General features: G+C 48.3%; 1 protein-coding gene across 3 annotated transcripts in view; it reads left to right on the top strand.

The window, feature by feature from the left end:
- Nucleotides 1-3191, top strand: part of si:ch211-191a24.3 (tensin-3) — a 28502-nt gene extending 25311 nt beyond the window's left edge. For all 3 annotated transcript variants that reach the window (XM_029149068.3, XM_029149067.3, XM_029149070.3), the window contains 7 exons: nt 1077-1172; nt 1336-1413; nt 1547-1624; nt 1702-1870; nt 1944-2012; nt 2240-2269; nt 2372-3191. In XM_029149068.3, the coding sequence (XP_029004901.1) occupies nt 1077-1172; nt 1336-1413; nt 1547-1624; nt 1702-1870; nt 1944-2012; nt 2240-2269; nt 2372-2513 (662 nt within the window). In that variant the 3' untranslated portion in view covers nt 2514-3191. The remainder of the gene's footprint in view (nt 1-1076; nt 1173-1335; nt 1414-1546; nt 1625-1701; nt 1871-1943; nt 2013-2239; nt 2270-2371) is intronic.
- Nucleotides 3192-13595: the final 10404 nt, after the last annotated feature.

Genomic DNA, 13595 nt, shown 5'->3' with positions numbered 1-13595 from the left:
CCTCAGTTCAACTTCAGCCTTCATGTTCAACCTCAGTCCAACTTCAGCCTTCATGTCCAACCTCAGTCCAACTTCAGCCTTCATGTCCAACCTCAGTCCAACTCCAGCCTTAATGTCCAACCACAGCTTTTATGTCCAATCTCAGTCCAACTTCAGCCTTTATGTCCAACGTAAGCTTGCATGTCCACCCTCAGTCCAACTTTAGCCTTCATGTCCAACCTCAGTCCAACTTCAGCCTTCATGTCCACCCTCAGCTTTCATGTCCAACCTCTGTCCACCCCCAGCCTGCATGTCCAACTTCAGCTTTAATGTCCAAGCTCAGCTTTTATGTCCAATATCAGTTCAACTTCAGCCTGCATGTCCACCCTCAGTCCAACTTCAGCCTTTACGACCAACTTCAGCCTTCATGTCCACCCTCAGTCCAACTTCAGCCTTTACGACCAACTTCAGCCTTCATGTCCAACCTCAGTTCAACTTCAGCCTTCATGTCCACCCTCAGCTTTCATGTCCAACCTCTATCCACCCCCAACCTGCATGTCCAACTTCAGCTTTAATGTCCAACCCCAGTCCAAATTCAGCCTTCATGTCCAACCTCAGTCCAACTTCAGCCTTTACGACCAACTTCAGCCTTCATGTCCAGCCTCAGTCCAAATTCAGCCTTCATGTCCAACCTCAGTCCAAATTCAGCCTTCATGTCCAACCTCAGTCCAACTTCAGCCTTTATGACCAACTTCAGCCTTCATGTCCAACCTCAGTTCAACTTCAGCCTTCATGTCCAATCTCAGTTCAACTTCAGCCTTCATACCAACCTCAGTCCAAAGTCAGCCTTCACGTCCAACCTCGGTCCAACTTCAGCCTTAATGTCCAACCACAGCTTTTATGTCCAACCTCAGTCCAACTTCAGCCTTCATGTCCAACCTCAGTCCAACTTCAGCCTTCATGTCCAACCTCAGTCCAACTTCAGCCTTCATACCAACCTCAGTCCAACTTCAGCCTTCATGTCCAACCTCTGTCCACCCCCAGCCTGCATGTCCACCCTCAAACACAGTGACGTTTTTTCCTGTGCGTCTCTGCAGGAGGAGACATGTCCAACGAGCTGGTGAGACACTTCCTGATCGAGTGCACACAGAAGGGGGTTCGTCTGAAAGGCTGTCCCAACGAGCCGTACTTTGGTGAGATTCTGTAGTCAGTTTTTAATGAAATGGCCAGTGGGTGGACCAGGATTTGGGTTCTCCTCTGCCGCCCTCTAGTGGCTGACACAGCAGGTGCAGCTGCCTGCGTTCTTCTGTGACGGCGGCTCAAATGCTGATCGTGGTCTCTTGGTTTTCCTCACAGGAAGCCTCACGGCGCTGGTGTGTCAGCACTCCATCACTCCTCTGGCTCTGCCCTGTAAACTCATCCTGCCTGATCGAGGTGAGACGGTGGGAGTGCTGTTGCTCTGGAACCGTGACCATCAGGTCACACGAGGCAGAGCAGGCAGGAGTTTATGCCTTACACCTGTACATGCAGCCCAGGAAAAACAGTGTTTGTGTGTGTTGACCTGCAGACCCTGTGGAGGAGCTCATCGACCCATCTACACCATCAGCCACAAATTCAGCAGCTGAACTCCTCAAACAGGGAGCAGGTACATGAGTCGTCCTCATTACGAGTGTAAAGCCACACACAGGGTTCTAAGTGTGTGTGTGTGTGTGTGTGCGTCAGCCTGTAACGTGTGGTACCTGGGCTCTGTGGAGCTGGAATCGCTGACCGGGCACCAGGCGGTCCAGAAGGCGACCACGGTCACGCTCTCCATGGATCCTCCGCCGCCTTCCACCGTCGTCCACTTCAAAGTGTCGGCGCAGGGAATCACGCTCACCGACAACCAGAGGAAGTGAGTGTCAGGTTTCAGGTACTGGATTCACGTGAGTCCACGTGCTCACGCGCTGTCTCGTCTGATGCTGCAGGTTGTTCTTCAGGAGACACTACGTCGTCAGCACCGTCATCTTCTGCTCTCTGGACCCACAGGGCAGGAAGTGAGTCTCCTATTAGGACACAGTAGCAGACAGCATTCACACACTCCTCCAGAGAAACCACACTGTTGTTCAGTCCTTCTGAACCAGTGATACAGAGAACAGTTTCATTCATTTAAGTTCACACACTGACCCACAACTTCATGACAGTATAATACGTCAGACATAATAAAGCTGTTGTGCTCTATTCTCATCATTTCACTGTGTGATAACTTGCTTTTTCTAAACAGATGGACGAGAGGCAGTGGCTCCACTGCAAAGTAAGATTTCGTCTTAATCTTTCCAATTTATTACAAATAAAGAATGACAGTTGATTTCATTAACGTTATCTTCAGCTACAATAAATAAATTCCTTCTTCTAGGATCTTCGGGTTTGTGGCCAGGAAATCTCAGAGTGAGATTGAAAACATGTGCCATCTGTTTGCTGAACACGACCCCGAGCAGCCTGCGAGCGCCATCGTTAACTTTGTGTCGAAGGTCATGATTGGCTCCAACAAAAAGTGAAGAGACTGGAACGTAGAGAGCGTCTCACTCCAACACTGTGTAAATGTGACAGTGGACCTAAAAACTTGCTAGTTGACTCCAAAAAGCTCCAAACTGGATCCACCCAGCACCAGCGCCGGTTGGTTGGACCTACAGAGGAACCAGCACGTTTGCACTGACTGTACTGCAGAGCGCTGTCACCAGGGGGCGCCACAGCTTCACAACAACTGATGAATAACAAAGTTCCTTCTGATAGAACCTGCATCGAACCATATAATCTGTACATAAAGAATGTGTAATTAATGCTATAAACCAGTGTATCCGTTCACGTATGCAGCAGGTTTCAGCATCACTGCAACATGAGAATAACATAATGACCACAAACTTAACTTGGATGATTTACTGTGTTTACTGTATATTATTTATCCATTTTTGCATTTTGTCCTCGTATGCCTAAATATTTGTCATATATTTTTGTATTTTAACACAAACTGTACATTGAAATCAAAGTCAGCTTTCCTCAGAATATATAAAGTTAAGTCGAGAATATTTTGTGAGAACATGATGTAGTATTTTATATAACAGTAAATAGGAGCATAACCTGCCCATGTGTTATATTACTAATAGTTGTTAATATGTTTGTTGGCCTTTTGTTCATGTGCTCACTCTGCAGTACAATAAAGTCGCTTTATTCTGTTATGTGTTTGTTTGGGGAAGTGGAAGCTCAGGCTGACAAAGAAGCGTAACTGAGTCATGACTGCGTTCACCTGGTGAATGTGGTCAGTGCTTGTCTTTAAACCTCAGCCTCAGTCTCACGCTGCTCTTTCCAACAAAATATCGGCTTCTGAAGCTGCTAATGCCACACTTTCTTCCTCCAATAATCTCCAACGATTCTTGTAATATAATTTTACCACAGATTATGGAGCCAATCCCATTTTTGGCCCAAACAACAACTGATCATCTGTCAGACGAGAGTTCAGAGTCTCCAGTCAATCAGACTGTTTGGAGGATCGATGGAGGTGAAGCGCCTGGAGGACAAACACCAGCCTGTTATTCTCTGTCTCTTTGACTGCTGCTCTCCATTAACACAGATGTGGCAGGAAAATCTGTGAAACAAAGGCCAATAGTTTACAAATTAGATAAAATGTGCATGAAAGACTGTTTCTAGTGAAGATGAGGCCGTGGGTCCATGATGTTTGGCAGTGGATGACCAGAATTCACCAAGCGCTGCTATAAATCTAGTTACGGCCCTGGAATCCAGAACCTTGGGAGTGTTCTGTCCACTCGCTTTAAACCAGGCTCGGGTTCCACTTCTTCTAATTCATTCCTTTCATGCAAAGTAGGAAGAAGAAGTAGTTAATCTACCTGTGTGGATTTGGCTTCTGTGCGGTGTTTTCCATCCTACACTGGATGCAGCCTGGACCTGAACCCTCAGCTTGACGCTGTGTGAGCGCTCGGTCACAGTTACAGCTGGAAGCTGATGGACAACACACGTCGGCATTCTTAGTGCCGCTGAGCAGCAACAAACAGACAAGATGTTCTGTCATTCCGTTACCGTCAGAGCTGCAGTTTGCCGTTTTACCAATAGGTGGCAGTAAACAGCCACCGCGTTTAACGCTTCGCCCAGAATCAACGCGCGGTTGGGTTTTGCTTTCTGTTCTGTAGAATCTGTAGAAACTTTAGGCCTTTTGACACTCATTAAATTGTGTAAGTGACAGATTGCCACTTTCTCTCGCTCTGCTTTTCTAATCACGCTGTCTTTAAAACAAGACACATTTGTGGACTAATCCAAGCAGGTCCACACAGGCAAGAAGAACCGCCCTCCTGAATCAACTTGGCAACGTCTAAGTGTGTGGAAGCCTGCGTGAGTGTGTGTGAAGAAGAAAAGAGAGAATCCCTGAGATGAAAAAAGTGGTTGAAATGCACGATGGGCCTCCAGGTGCCGAGTGGATCCGCTCACCCGCCTGTCTCCAGCCTCTCGCTTTAGAGGCCAGATTATCAGATACCGGCTTTGAATGAGGCTCTATTCAGGTTCCGGTCTCAGCGGAGAGTCCAGGAACTGGAAGTGGGACAGAGACGTGGGGGCCCATCACTGTCCTGCAGTCCTGCCTGCCCTGGAGACAGCGTGGAGGCTGGTGGGGGTGCATCCATGCTGTCTGTCTGTCTGTGTGGGGGTTGTTGGTGGTGGATGACCTCACCATTACGGGAAACTTTCCCACAGCCTGCACACAAAGAAGGCCGTCAGAAGGTAAAAGGGATGAGAAAGAATAGAAATTTAACAGTGTGTAAAAAAGAGGCAAAGTGTGGAAGCGTCCGGTTGATGGGAAACAGGCCGTTTCACAGGAGGAGCTGTTCTCACTGACTCTCAGCCTCAATGAGCTCGACCTCCGCTCCCCGGCTGCTTCTGCTTCTGCTTCTGCTTCTGCTTCTGCTTCTGCTTCTGCTTCTGCTTCTGCTGAGTCACCTGCCGCCATCTTGTCGCCCAGCTGGACCCCGCTGCACTTCCTGTCAGGCGGCGCAGCAGCACCTGGCGGCCCAGCGGTTCCGTCGCCGCCGCCGGACGCCATCACATTCCCGACGCGCTCGAGCCGAATGGTGTCTGGAAACCCGAAGGCGGCGTCCGTTTGGGAAATCCTCGCTCACAGAGTCTCTCTCAGCCTCTGATCCCGGCCTCCTCGCGCTTTATTTGAGTTGGCTATTTAAAGTGTGCTGCTGCTGCGGACACACACACGTCTCACACACTCAGACCCACAAATATAATCCCTCTCCTATTTTTGATTGGGTGGGTTGAAGGGAACCAGCCTGCAGGCCGACTGCCACCAAACACCAGCTCACCGACTCTTCTGTGACGTTTTGTCATTGCACCAGAATTAGTGGAATTGCAGTGCTGGAGATTTGTGTTTTTCAGGGATCGGGTTTAGATGTTTGCCGCAGCCCTGGACGGTCTTTTACCCCACTCACACTTCTAGATGAGAACTTCTGTAATTTATCATTGTGTGACGTGTTAAATGCTTATATTGACAGCAGGTTCCGGTCCTATCGCTGTGGCTCTGCACCACTGCTGTACAGTCACTGGAGACGTTCCTTCCACTGGTGTAAAAGCTGGATGCGTCAAATAGGAACGTTGAGGTTTTGTATTAATCTAATAAATGTCAATCAACAAATGTTGATTCACAAACAGAGCCTGACGCGTCCAGACGAGGTGTGAGCACATTTTCCTGGCACTGAATCCATGTCAGTGAACCTCACAGAGAGAATCCGCTGCTTCATGCGCTTTGTTTCAAAGTCCTTTCCTCAAGTGAGTGGAGTTTTGTGCTACGTGCTCCCACTCACGCTGAAAAGCAGTGCTTTTACAAGCAGCCCGTCTTCAGTATAACTGACAGCACGCACACAAAGGCCTGGCGACTTGGGTATCAGCGTCAGTCTTAATGAACCTGTCTCCAGGGGGCGGGGCCCGAGTAATGTCCCACACAAAGAGCTCCTGCTGGGCCGCCGAGCCAACCAGAGGCCAACAGATTAACTTGCATTACATCAGCATCCCCACAATACACCTAATGAGGGCCGGATTATGTGTGAGTCCGTGTGTTGGCTCTCAGGCTATTGCATCACTAATTAAACACCATGACTCACGTTTGCCAGTTCACCCAGCTGGATGTGAGCACCAGTCACAAGTTTCATGTCATTAAAACTGTATTCATTAATATCTCATTCAAAATGGTTCTGGTCACTTGGCGTAATGTGAAGATGTGAGTAACTTTCTGATGCTCAGTTGTGCTTCTTTCTCTCTGTAGTTGTCATCAGAACCTCCCAACCTGCCCATTGAGCAGCTCCACACCCCAGCTGGCCGAGGCAGATGGCCGCCCACGCTGATCCTGGATCTGCTGGAATGGCTGTTTATCCTCGCTGCTCAGAGGCCGCGGTGGCTTATCTAAACACTTGTGTAAGGTCTCAACCTTCTTGTGTAAATGCCATGATATAATTTTGCATGATTTTGTGCTATATAAATAAACTGACTTGAACTGAATTGAATCACTAAACCATATAATTAGAGAAGGAAAAGAACAAGGAACAAATGGCATCTGAATGAGGTGAAAGAGGGTGAGAGCGTGAGATACAATGACAAGGGCAGACAGAAATAGAACAGGGTCGTTTAGGATGGCTGCACAATGGGCACCAGTGTGGAGAGTCTCCAGTATCGGCACTTGCTGCTGTCACGAGCTTCAGATTCAAGCAGGGTTGTGTGAGGTGAGTCTCCTAACAATCACAGAACAGCGTTTGTGGCTGCGGGAGATGTTTATCTGTTCGCGTCCCTGATGCCGTGACCCCACACAATTTAGATTCAAGTTGCAGATATGAATCCCAGTGTGACCTCGTAAGCTCCCACATCTCTCTCGTTAAACTTAAACTTGGAGGATCAGCAGGTCCCACGTTGTTCACTCAAATTTATTAAGTTTGTCCTGATGAAGGCACATAAACAGTTACAAGTGCAGAATGACTTGTTCCTTTAGATCCAAATCCAAATAATCAAGTGAATTAAATGTAAGTCGATCCGCATGGCTGTCTCTGTAAACATGGGGATTGTATAACACATTTAGGCTAATTTAGCTTAAGTCACGATGCAACTTAAAGTCTTCTGACGTTTGTCTGGTTTCTTTAGCGACAAATACAAGCAGCTACGCTGATTCTGCTGCTGCTGCTGCCTCTGGATGGATCAAAGTCTTAGACAAAACTACTCGATTCCAACTCCTCTCATTCACCTCTACTGAGAAGCCGACTTTTGTCTTTGACCCTGATTGTGTCAGATGGGACTGATGAAATCACACTCATCTTATTTTCTCATTACTGGACAGATTCAGGCGCTGTCAGCTGTCAGCAGCTCCATCTCCAGGCCGCCCAGCCCTCCTCCTTCTATGATGTCACCCTGGGTGTGTTGGGGGTGGACGGCTCAGCGGCAGGATAACAATGATGGCTGAACCCTTGACCTTCTGGTCGTGACCTTCTAGCAAAACATCCCCAGCTGAGCGAAGCCTCTCTGCAGCAGCGGGGGCAGAACCTCACGTGGCGACCAGTCGGCTGTTAGCATTAGCCCGGGCTAATGATCCGGGGGTTGTGACCTCAAGGCCAGGATGTCAGGAGAAGACCCTGAGCTGACACCTCCTATTCTGAGAGCTCCAGTATCCGTATACAACAGCCACTCGACTGCAGTTGTGCATGCGGAAGGGAAACCTGAGGCACATTCACACACGTACTCAGACACAAGTAGAGGAATGAATGCATGAACACACAATCCCATCCAGGTAGAGTTACGGCTAACATAAACATCTACACCCTAAGAAAGCAACACACCCACTTAGGGACGCATTCCTGTATCCTGATAAGAGGCTGAGATTGGGCTAATTCAGCACCTGGGAACCCCTCCGTCCTCTTTCTCTACTCCGCTCTAACTCCCTCTTTGGGAACAAATGCAGCCTTGTGCAACTCCCAACAATGTCAGTGACACTCTACACTGCCCCATTGCCACTAATTGTTAGCTCACAATGCTTCCTGATATTGTGTTCAACAATGCCCACTCTGAATAGAGAGTCTAACCTACTTGTATTGTCACTAATTGGTTTCTTGAGAGGAGTAGAAAATGGAGAGACAAAGGGAGAGAGGAGATGTTGGTAATGGACTGCAGTTTCATTGAAGTCACCAGTAAATAGAGTTCACAAAGGGCTTTGTGGGGTCGAGGGCCGAGGGTCGGAGGTGAAAAAGAAGAGGTGCACCTGCACTCTCCACAGGCCGACAATGAGCTTATTCAGCTGCTGTGCTCAGCGGGACGACCAGGGACAGAGGCAGTAGCTGTCCCACATGCAGACACTCAAACACAGGCCGTCCTGCATCTTTCCATCTTACAGAGGTGGAGCTTCGCATGTGCTCTGTGCGACAGACATGTAAATGCTGACGGCAGAACTTTACTACAGAAGAGGAGAAAAGGCAAAGAGTACAAAATGAATGAAGAACAACTAGAAGTAGCGCATCAGGGTTCAGACCTGCACGAAGGGCTTAATCTGCAGTTCACCTCACATCACATTTAGATACTAATCAGTTCATCAGCGATCTTGACCTTTGAGCACCAGGACTGAAACAGTCTCAGACATTCAAAGAATTCACTTCAAAGCTTTAAGGTTTGGACTCAAACCCTTGACTTCCAAAATCTAATCATGAGTCCAACTGGTTGCTTCACCAAATGTGAATATTAGCGCATCAGAGTGGATAGATGTTGTCTCCTGACCTTTCCAGTCAGCTCAAACTTAAGGCCAAGTACACATAATAAGGCAAAATATGAAGATCCGCAGTTCTTCAGCGACTGTACTCACAACAGTGGGACAAATCTGAGATCAGCGTTGAACTTGACATTTGACCTGAAATATAATTAGTTCATTCTGTAATAATTATAGTTCAATTAATAATAATTAGTTCAAGTAATAATATCATAATAAAATCAATGAAACAAATCAAAGACAAATATAGTAAGTACAGTTGAGTGATGGGAGGAGCAATGAAAGGGAGAAGAAAAGAAGGTGGAAGACGAGTAGATGAATGAAAAAGATGAGTAGAAAGAAGGCAAATCAAAAAAGAGATTAAAAAGGGACGACTGACAAGACGAAGCAGCAGGGGGTCAGTGACAGGAAGAGGATGAGCCACTTCCACACAGGTGGAGCTAATGTGGTGGAGGTGAAGGTGTGCGTGTGTGTGTGTGTGTGTGTGTGTGTGTGTGTGTGTGTGTGTGTGTGTGTGTGTGTGTGTGTGTGTGTGTGTGTGTGTGTGTGTGTGTGTGTGTGTGTGTGTGTGTGTGAGCGTACTGCATGTGTGAATATCAGCGCGTGCTCAGGCTCTGTTGACACAGTTAGACTGAGTCCCACTGATATAGGCCCCTGTTATACACATATATACATTCCTTCAGAGCTGCTTTCATTCCTTTCATGCCTTTATATCAAACAACATAAACACAGAGGACATTCATCCATAAAGCACAGCACACATCACATACTGGACTCAGCTCAGCATAGCTGGTGGCTCACACCTCATCTTCCTATCTGGCCATTGTGGGATGTGAAGCATTGCTTTGATTTGATTTATCACAATCCACCACCAAGACGGTGCATCTAGTTCATAAATGGTCTTCAAACCAAAAGAAAGAGGAACAAAAGCAAAGGTCAGAAAGCAGCTACTGAGCACTGGGTGGAGACCAGACCAGGGCTAAATGCATGTGAACGCTTGACTTGCTGTCATAACAGTGGGGTGATCAGTGTTAGCTAGCGTAGCGTCATCACAGCTGGAACCACCTCTGAAGCTGGTGCTCAGTCTCCTCAGCGTGAACAGGGACGTGAACAGGGACGTGAACAGGGACGTGAAGCACACGACCTGCTCCATTTCCTGAGCTGCAGTTTCCATCAGAGCAACTGTTCAATCTGCATTTGGAGGAGCGTTCATGAGCAGCAGCGGCATTTGGATTCAAGGGCAGTGGCACAAATACAGAGGAGGAACCTGAGGCCCAGCTCAGGGTTCTAGAGGTTGAGTTGGAATCCTGCACATGAACGGGGCCAGAGCCGGTGGTTCAGAGGTTCACATGCTTCCTGTTTGGCTCCTGCCATAGTTAGCATTAGCTGCATGCGTTGGCGCTTCTGCACATCATTTCATTTCAGGGACTATGACTGATGCTGCTGTTTACATGGTAGAGACTGGTGCTGGTTCCGCAGTGGCCGGTTCTATCAGACCATACTGGGTTCTATCATACACGGTTCTCACGCATATCAAAGCAGTTGCTCAGCGCAGCTTCCTGTACATCTGCGCCGGCCAACATTCTTCCTCTTTGAGCTGCAGGAGCACATCACGAGATTCGCATCTGAGCAAAGTCATGAGTCACCGAGTCTTTTTTTGATTCTGTCACGTCCGAAGGCACCAAAGTTGTGACTTGAGGCAGATGTGTAACGTTTCTGCCTTCACCTAAATACTCGGGCTAATAAAACGAGCCACACCCCAGAGACTCCAACGCCGTCGAGTCTGGACCTTATAAGGTCAAAGAGCATGTGAGTGTGTGTTTGCAGTTGAACCGGACCCAGTTTACATGAAGAAGAACCTGCATTTTCAGTGTGTATTACACTGATTTGTGCTCTCAGTGCTTTTTTCACCGGATCTCTGTGCCGTTAATTTCTCTCCTGTTTTCTTAGTCCATGTTTGGTCACTGGCGACTGTGAGGAATCAGTACTGGCTTGTCAGAAACAACAGATAACTCTTCCCCGGTGCTTTTTTCCTAAATTTCACAGGCACAAACACCTATAAACATGAGGGCAATCACACACACGGAGACACACTCCTGTGGGCTTTAAATATTGCTGTGAAGTCCCAAGGCCATGCTTTTGTTTCCGTTGTAAATGTAAGAGCGCTGCTGACGGAGGAATCCGGGCAGTGGAGACGTGAAGGCTGCAGAGCTGCAGCTGAGCTCAGCGCTGGGTCCATACGTGCATAGTGCCTCTGCATCATTAGGCAGACTTACATCAGCGTGAGGACGCTCTGGACTGTGGAGGTGCCGCGTGGCCCGGTACAGACCCACTACCCAGCTGCACCTCCTGCATCGCCCTCACAGCTGTGGAGGGTTGTGATCTTGTAATAATCCTCATCAAGGTCATTCTACAGCCCAGAGTGAAGGAGACGACCCTGTGCAGGACACGGCCTGATTACAGCCTTTAACACACATCCTGTTTGATAATTCTATATAACATCGATACGTCCTCATCAAAACAACGGCTCCACGGAACCTCTTCAAAAACCTAAAACCAGCGAGGTTTACATATTTCTAGCAAACACCATCTTGTGGTCGTGTGAATGATTATCCCTCCACCGCTAACAAAGGAGGAAATTATATCAATTTGCTGGCAGATGATCAGGCAGCAGATGAGTGAAGACTCAGCGTGGCTCAGGGCAGATAACGGCTGCTCACACATCAGGTCTTGATGCATCATGCCAGTTGTTTTTGCCATTTGATGTGATTACAGGCGTTTTCAGTAAACATGAGTCTTTATAACGATGACACTTCATGCTCTGTCACACAGAAATGATATTTTCTAATTAGCATTAAAATGAAACATAATCCAGATTTTAAACTGCAAACTGCTGCAGTTGAAGGTGCCACTGACGATGATGTGTCAGTGATGAAGGACAAACTGTGTTCATTTGTTACTGCCAACTCTAAAGACAAGGCACCGACAGGTTAACCACTTTCTCAGTTAGACACTTAATTGTGTTAATATGATGTTGAAGCGTGGATCCATCTCTACGTCTCCACATAATAGCAACAATTGTTGCTCACAAGAGGATGGTGTAAAAGATGAGTAGCGCGTGTCAGAGGACGATGAGTAAGACGCTGACATACTGTAGGCTTGGAAGACGGGGGATGGGCATCAACGCAGGCCGATGGGTGAGGGGTGTGATGGTGGTAAGAGCCGATGCACAAGATAGTGAAAACGTGAAAGAGAGAGAGCGAGAGAGAGAGAGAGGGAGCAGGAGAGAGAGTAAGAGAGAGAGAGGGGGGGAGAGAGAAAGAGAGAGAGAGGGGGAGCGGGGGAGAGAGAAAGAGAGAGAGAGAGAGAAACAGAGAGAGGGAGAGAGAGAGAGGGAGAGCGAGCAAGAGAGAGAGAAAAAGCGCGCGCGAGAGAGAGAGAGAGCGCAAGACAGAGAGAGGGAGAGAGAGAGAGAGAGCGCAAGACAGAGAGAGAGAGAGAGAGAGAGAGACAGAGAGAGAGGGAGAGAGAGAGAGGGAGAGCGAGCAAGAGAGAGAGAAAAAGCGCGCGAGAGAGAGCGCAAGACAGAGAGAGAGAGAGATCGTGGGCCTTTTTAAATAGCATATGTGGAACACCAAATCCCCTGAGCAGTACAAATCAGCTGACTGGCAGCCACTTTCCAAGGAGGAGGTGGAGGTGGAGGTGGAGGGGAGGGGAGGGGGGGGCTTAGAACTCTCCACTGACACATTTGCCATGCAGAGATCCACGCTGGCCCCAGAGAACCCCGCGGTGTCTAAACATAGGCCTCCTGGTGCCCTGCGATGAAGGGAGGCGGCGGCAGCGGCCTGTTGCCTTTCTCTCCTCCTTCGATGTTTGTATGCGTTCAGTAAAGTTTGTCAGCAGATTCTGACGGAGCATTTTAAAGCATCTGTTCTGTTTCTGTCAACTCTTAAATCCTCAAACTATGGTTGACGTACGGACAGAACATCTGGTTAATTCTCTAAAAACAATTTCATTTGTGTTGATGCTACTGTTTCCTAATTTTTCACCAAAAAAAGGGAGTAAGTACTTATTTCCCTGAAGCGAGAACACGACTCACTGTCTGTTTATGTTGCTGAGAGCTCAAGTATTTGACCTTTTTAATGTGTTGCCTTTGAAAGGTCCACTTGACCTCAGAGCCTAGACTCAACTGCATAGATGTCGGAGGTCACACATGACCTCATACGTTTCCAATGGGAAAACCTGTCCGTCATAAGCACTTGCAGGAAAATTCCTCACACCCGCGTGACCACAACCTCCCTAAACTGCAGCAGAGCAGAAGCAGCTTGTGTTGCTGTCTGTGAATCCAATGCACCTGTCTGAAAGGTCCCAAAGCGCTGAGCTCCGCTGTGTCTGCATGTAAACGCCTTCTGTCACGGCCATGACATGCAGCCACTCTCCTGCCTTCCCAGAATAATGCAGTTTATGAGGCGGGCAGAGGGCCATGCTTTATAAATGGCACTGTCTAAAGCCCTGATCCTCCCTCTCTCCTCTCGCTCGCCCATGCTCCCTCTCTCCTCTCGCTCGCCCATGCTCTCTGTCTCCTGCTTGCTCGCCCATGCTCCCTCTCTCCTCTCGCTCGCCCATGCTCCCTCTCTCCTCTCGCTCGCCCATGCTCCCTCTCTCCTCTCGCTCACCCATGCTCCCTCTCTCCTGCTCCGTCATCCTCCTCTGGTTCCCTGGTGATTAGGGCCATTTGTGGAGGGAGCGTTTGTCAGATGAGCAGAGGTCGATGGAGCTTTCAGGTGCTTTGATCGCGGGTAAAGTCTAACCCTCATGATCGTCTATGAGGCGCCAGTAG

Source organism: Betta splendens, chromosome 4 (assembly GCF_900634795.4).
Source record: "Betta splendens chromosome 4, fBetSpl5.4, whole genome shotgun sequence".
NCBI lineage: Eukaryota > Metazoa > Chordata > Actinopteri > Anabantiformes > Osphronemidae > Betta > Betta splendens.
Note: the sequence above shows the minus strand (reverse complement) of the source record. Positions and strands in the feature narration are given on the sequence as shown.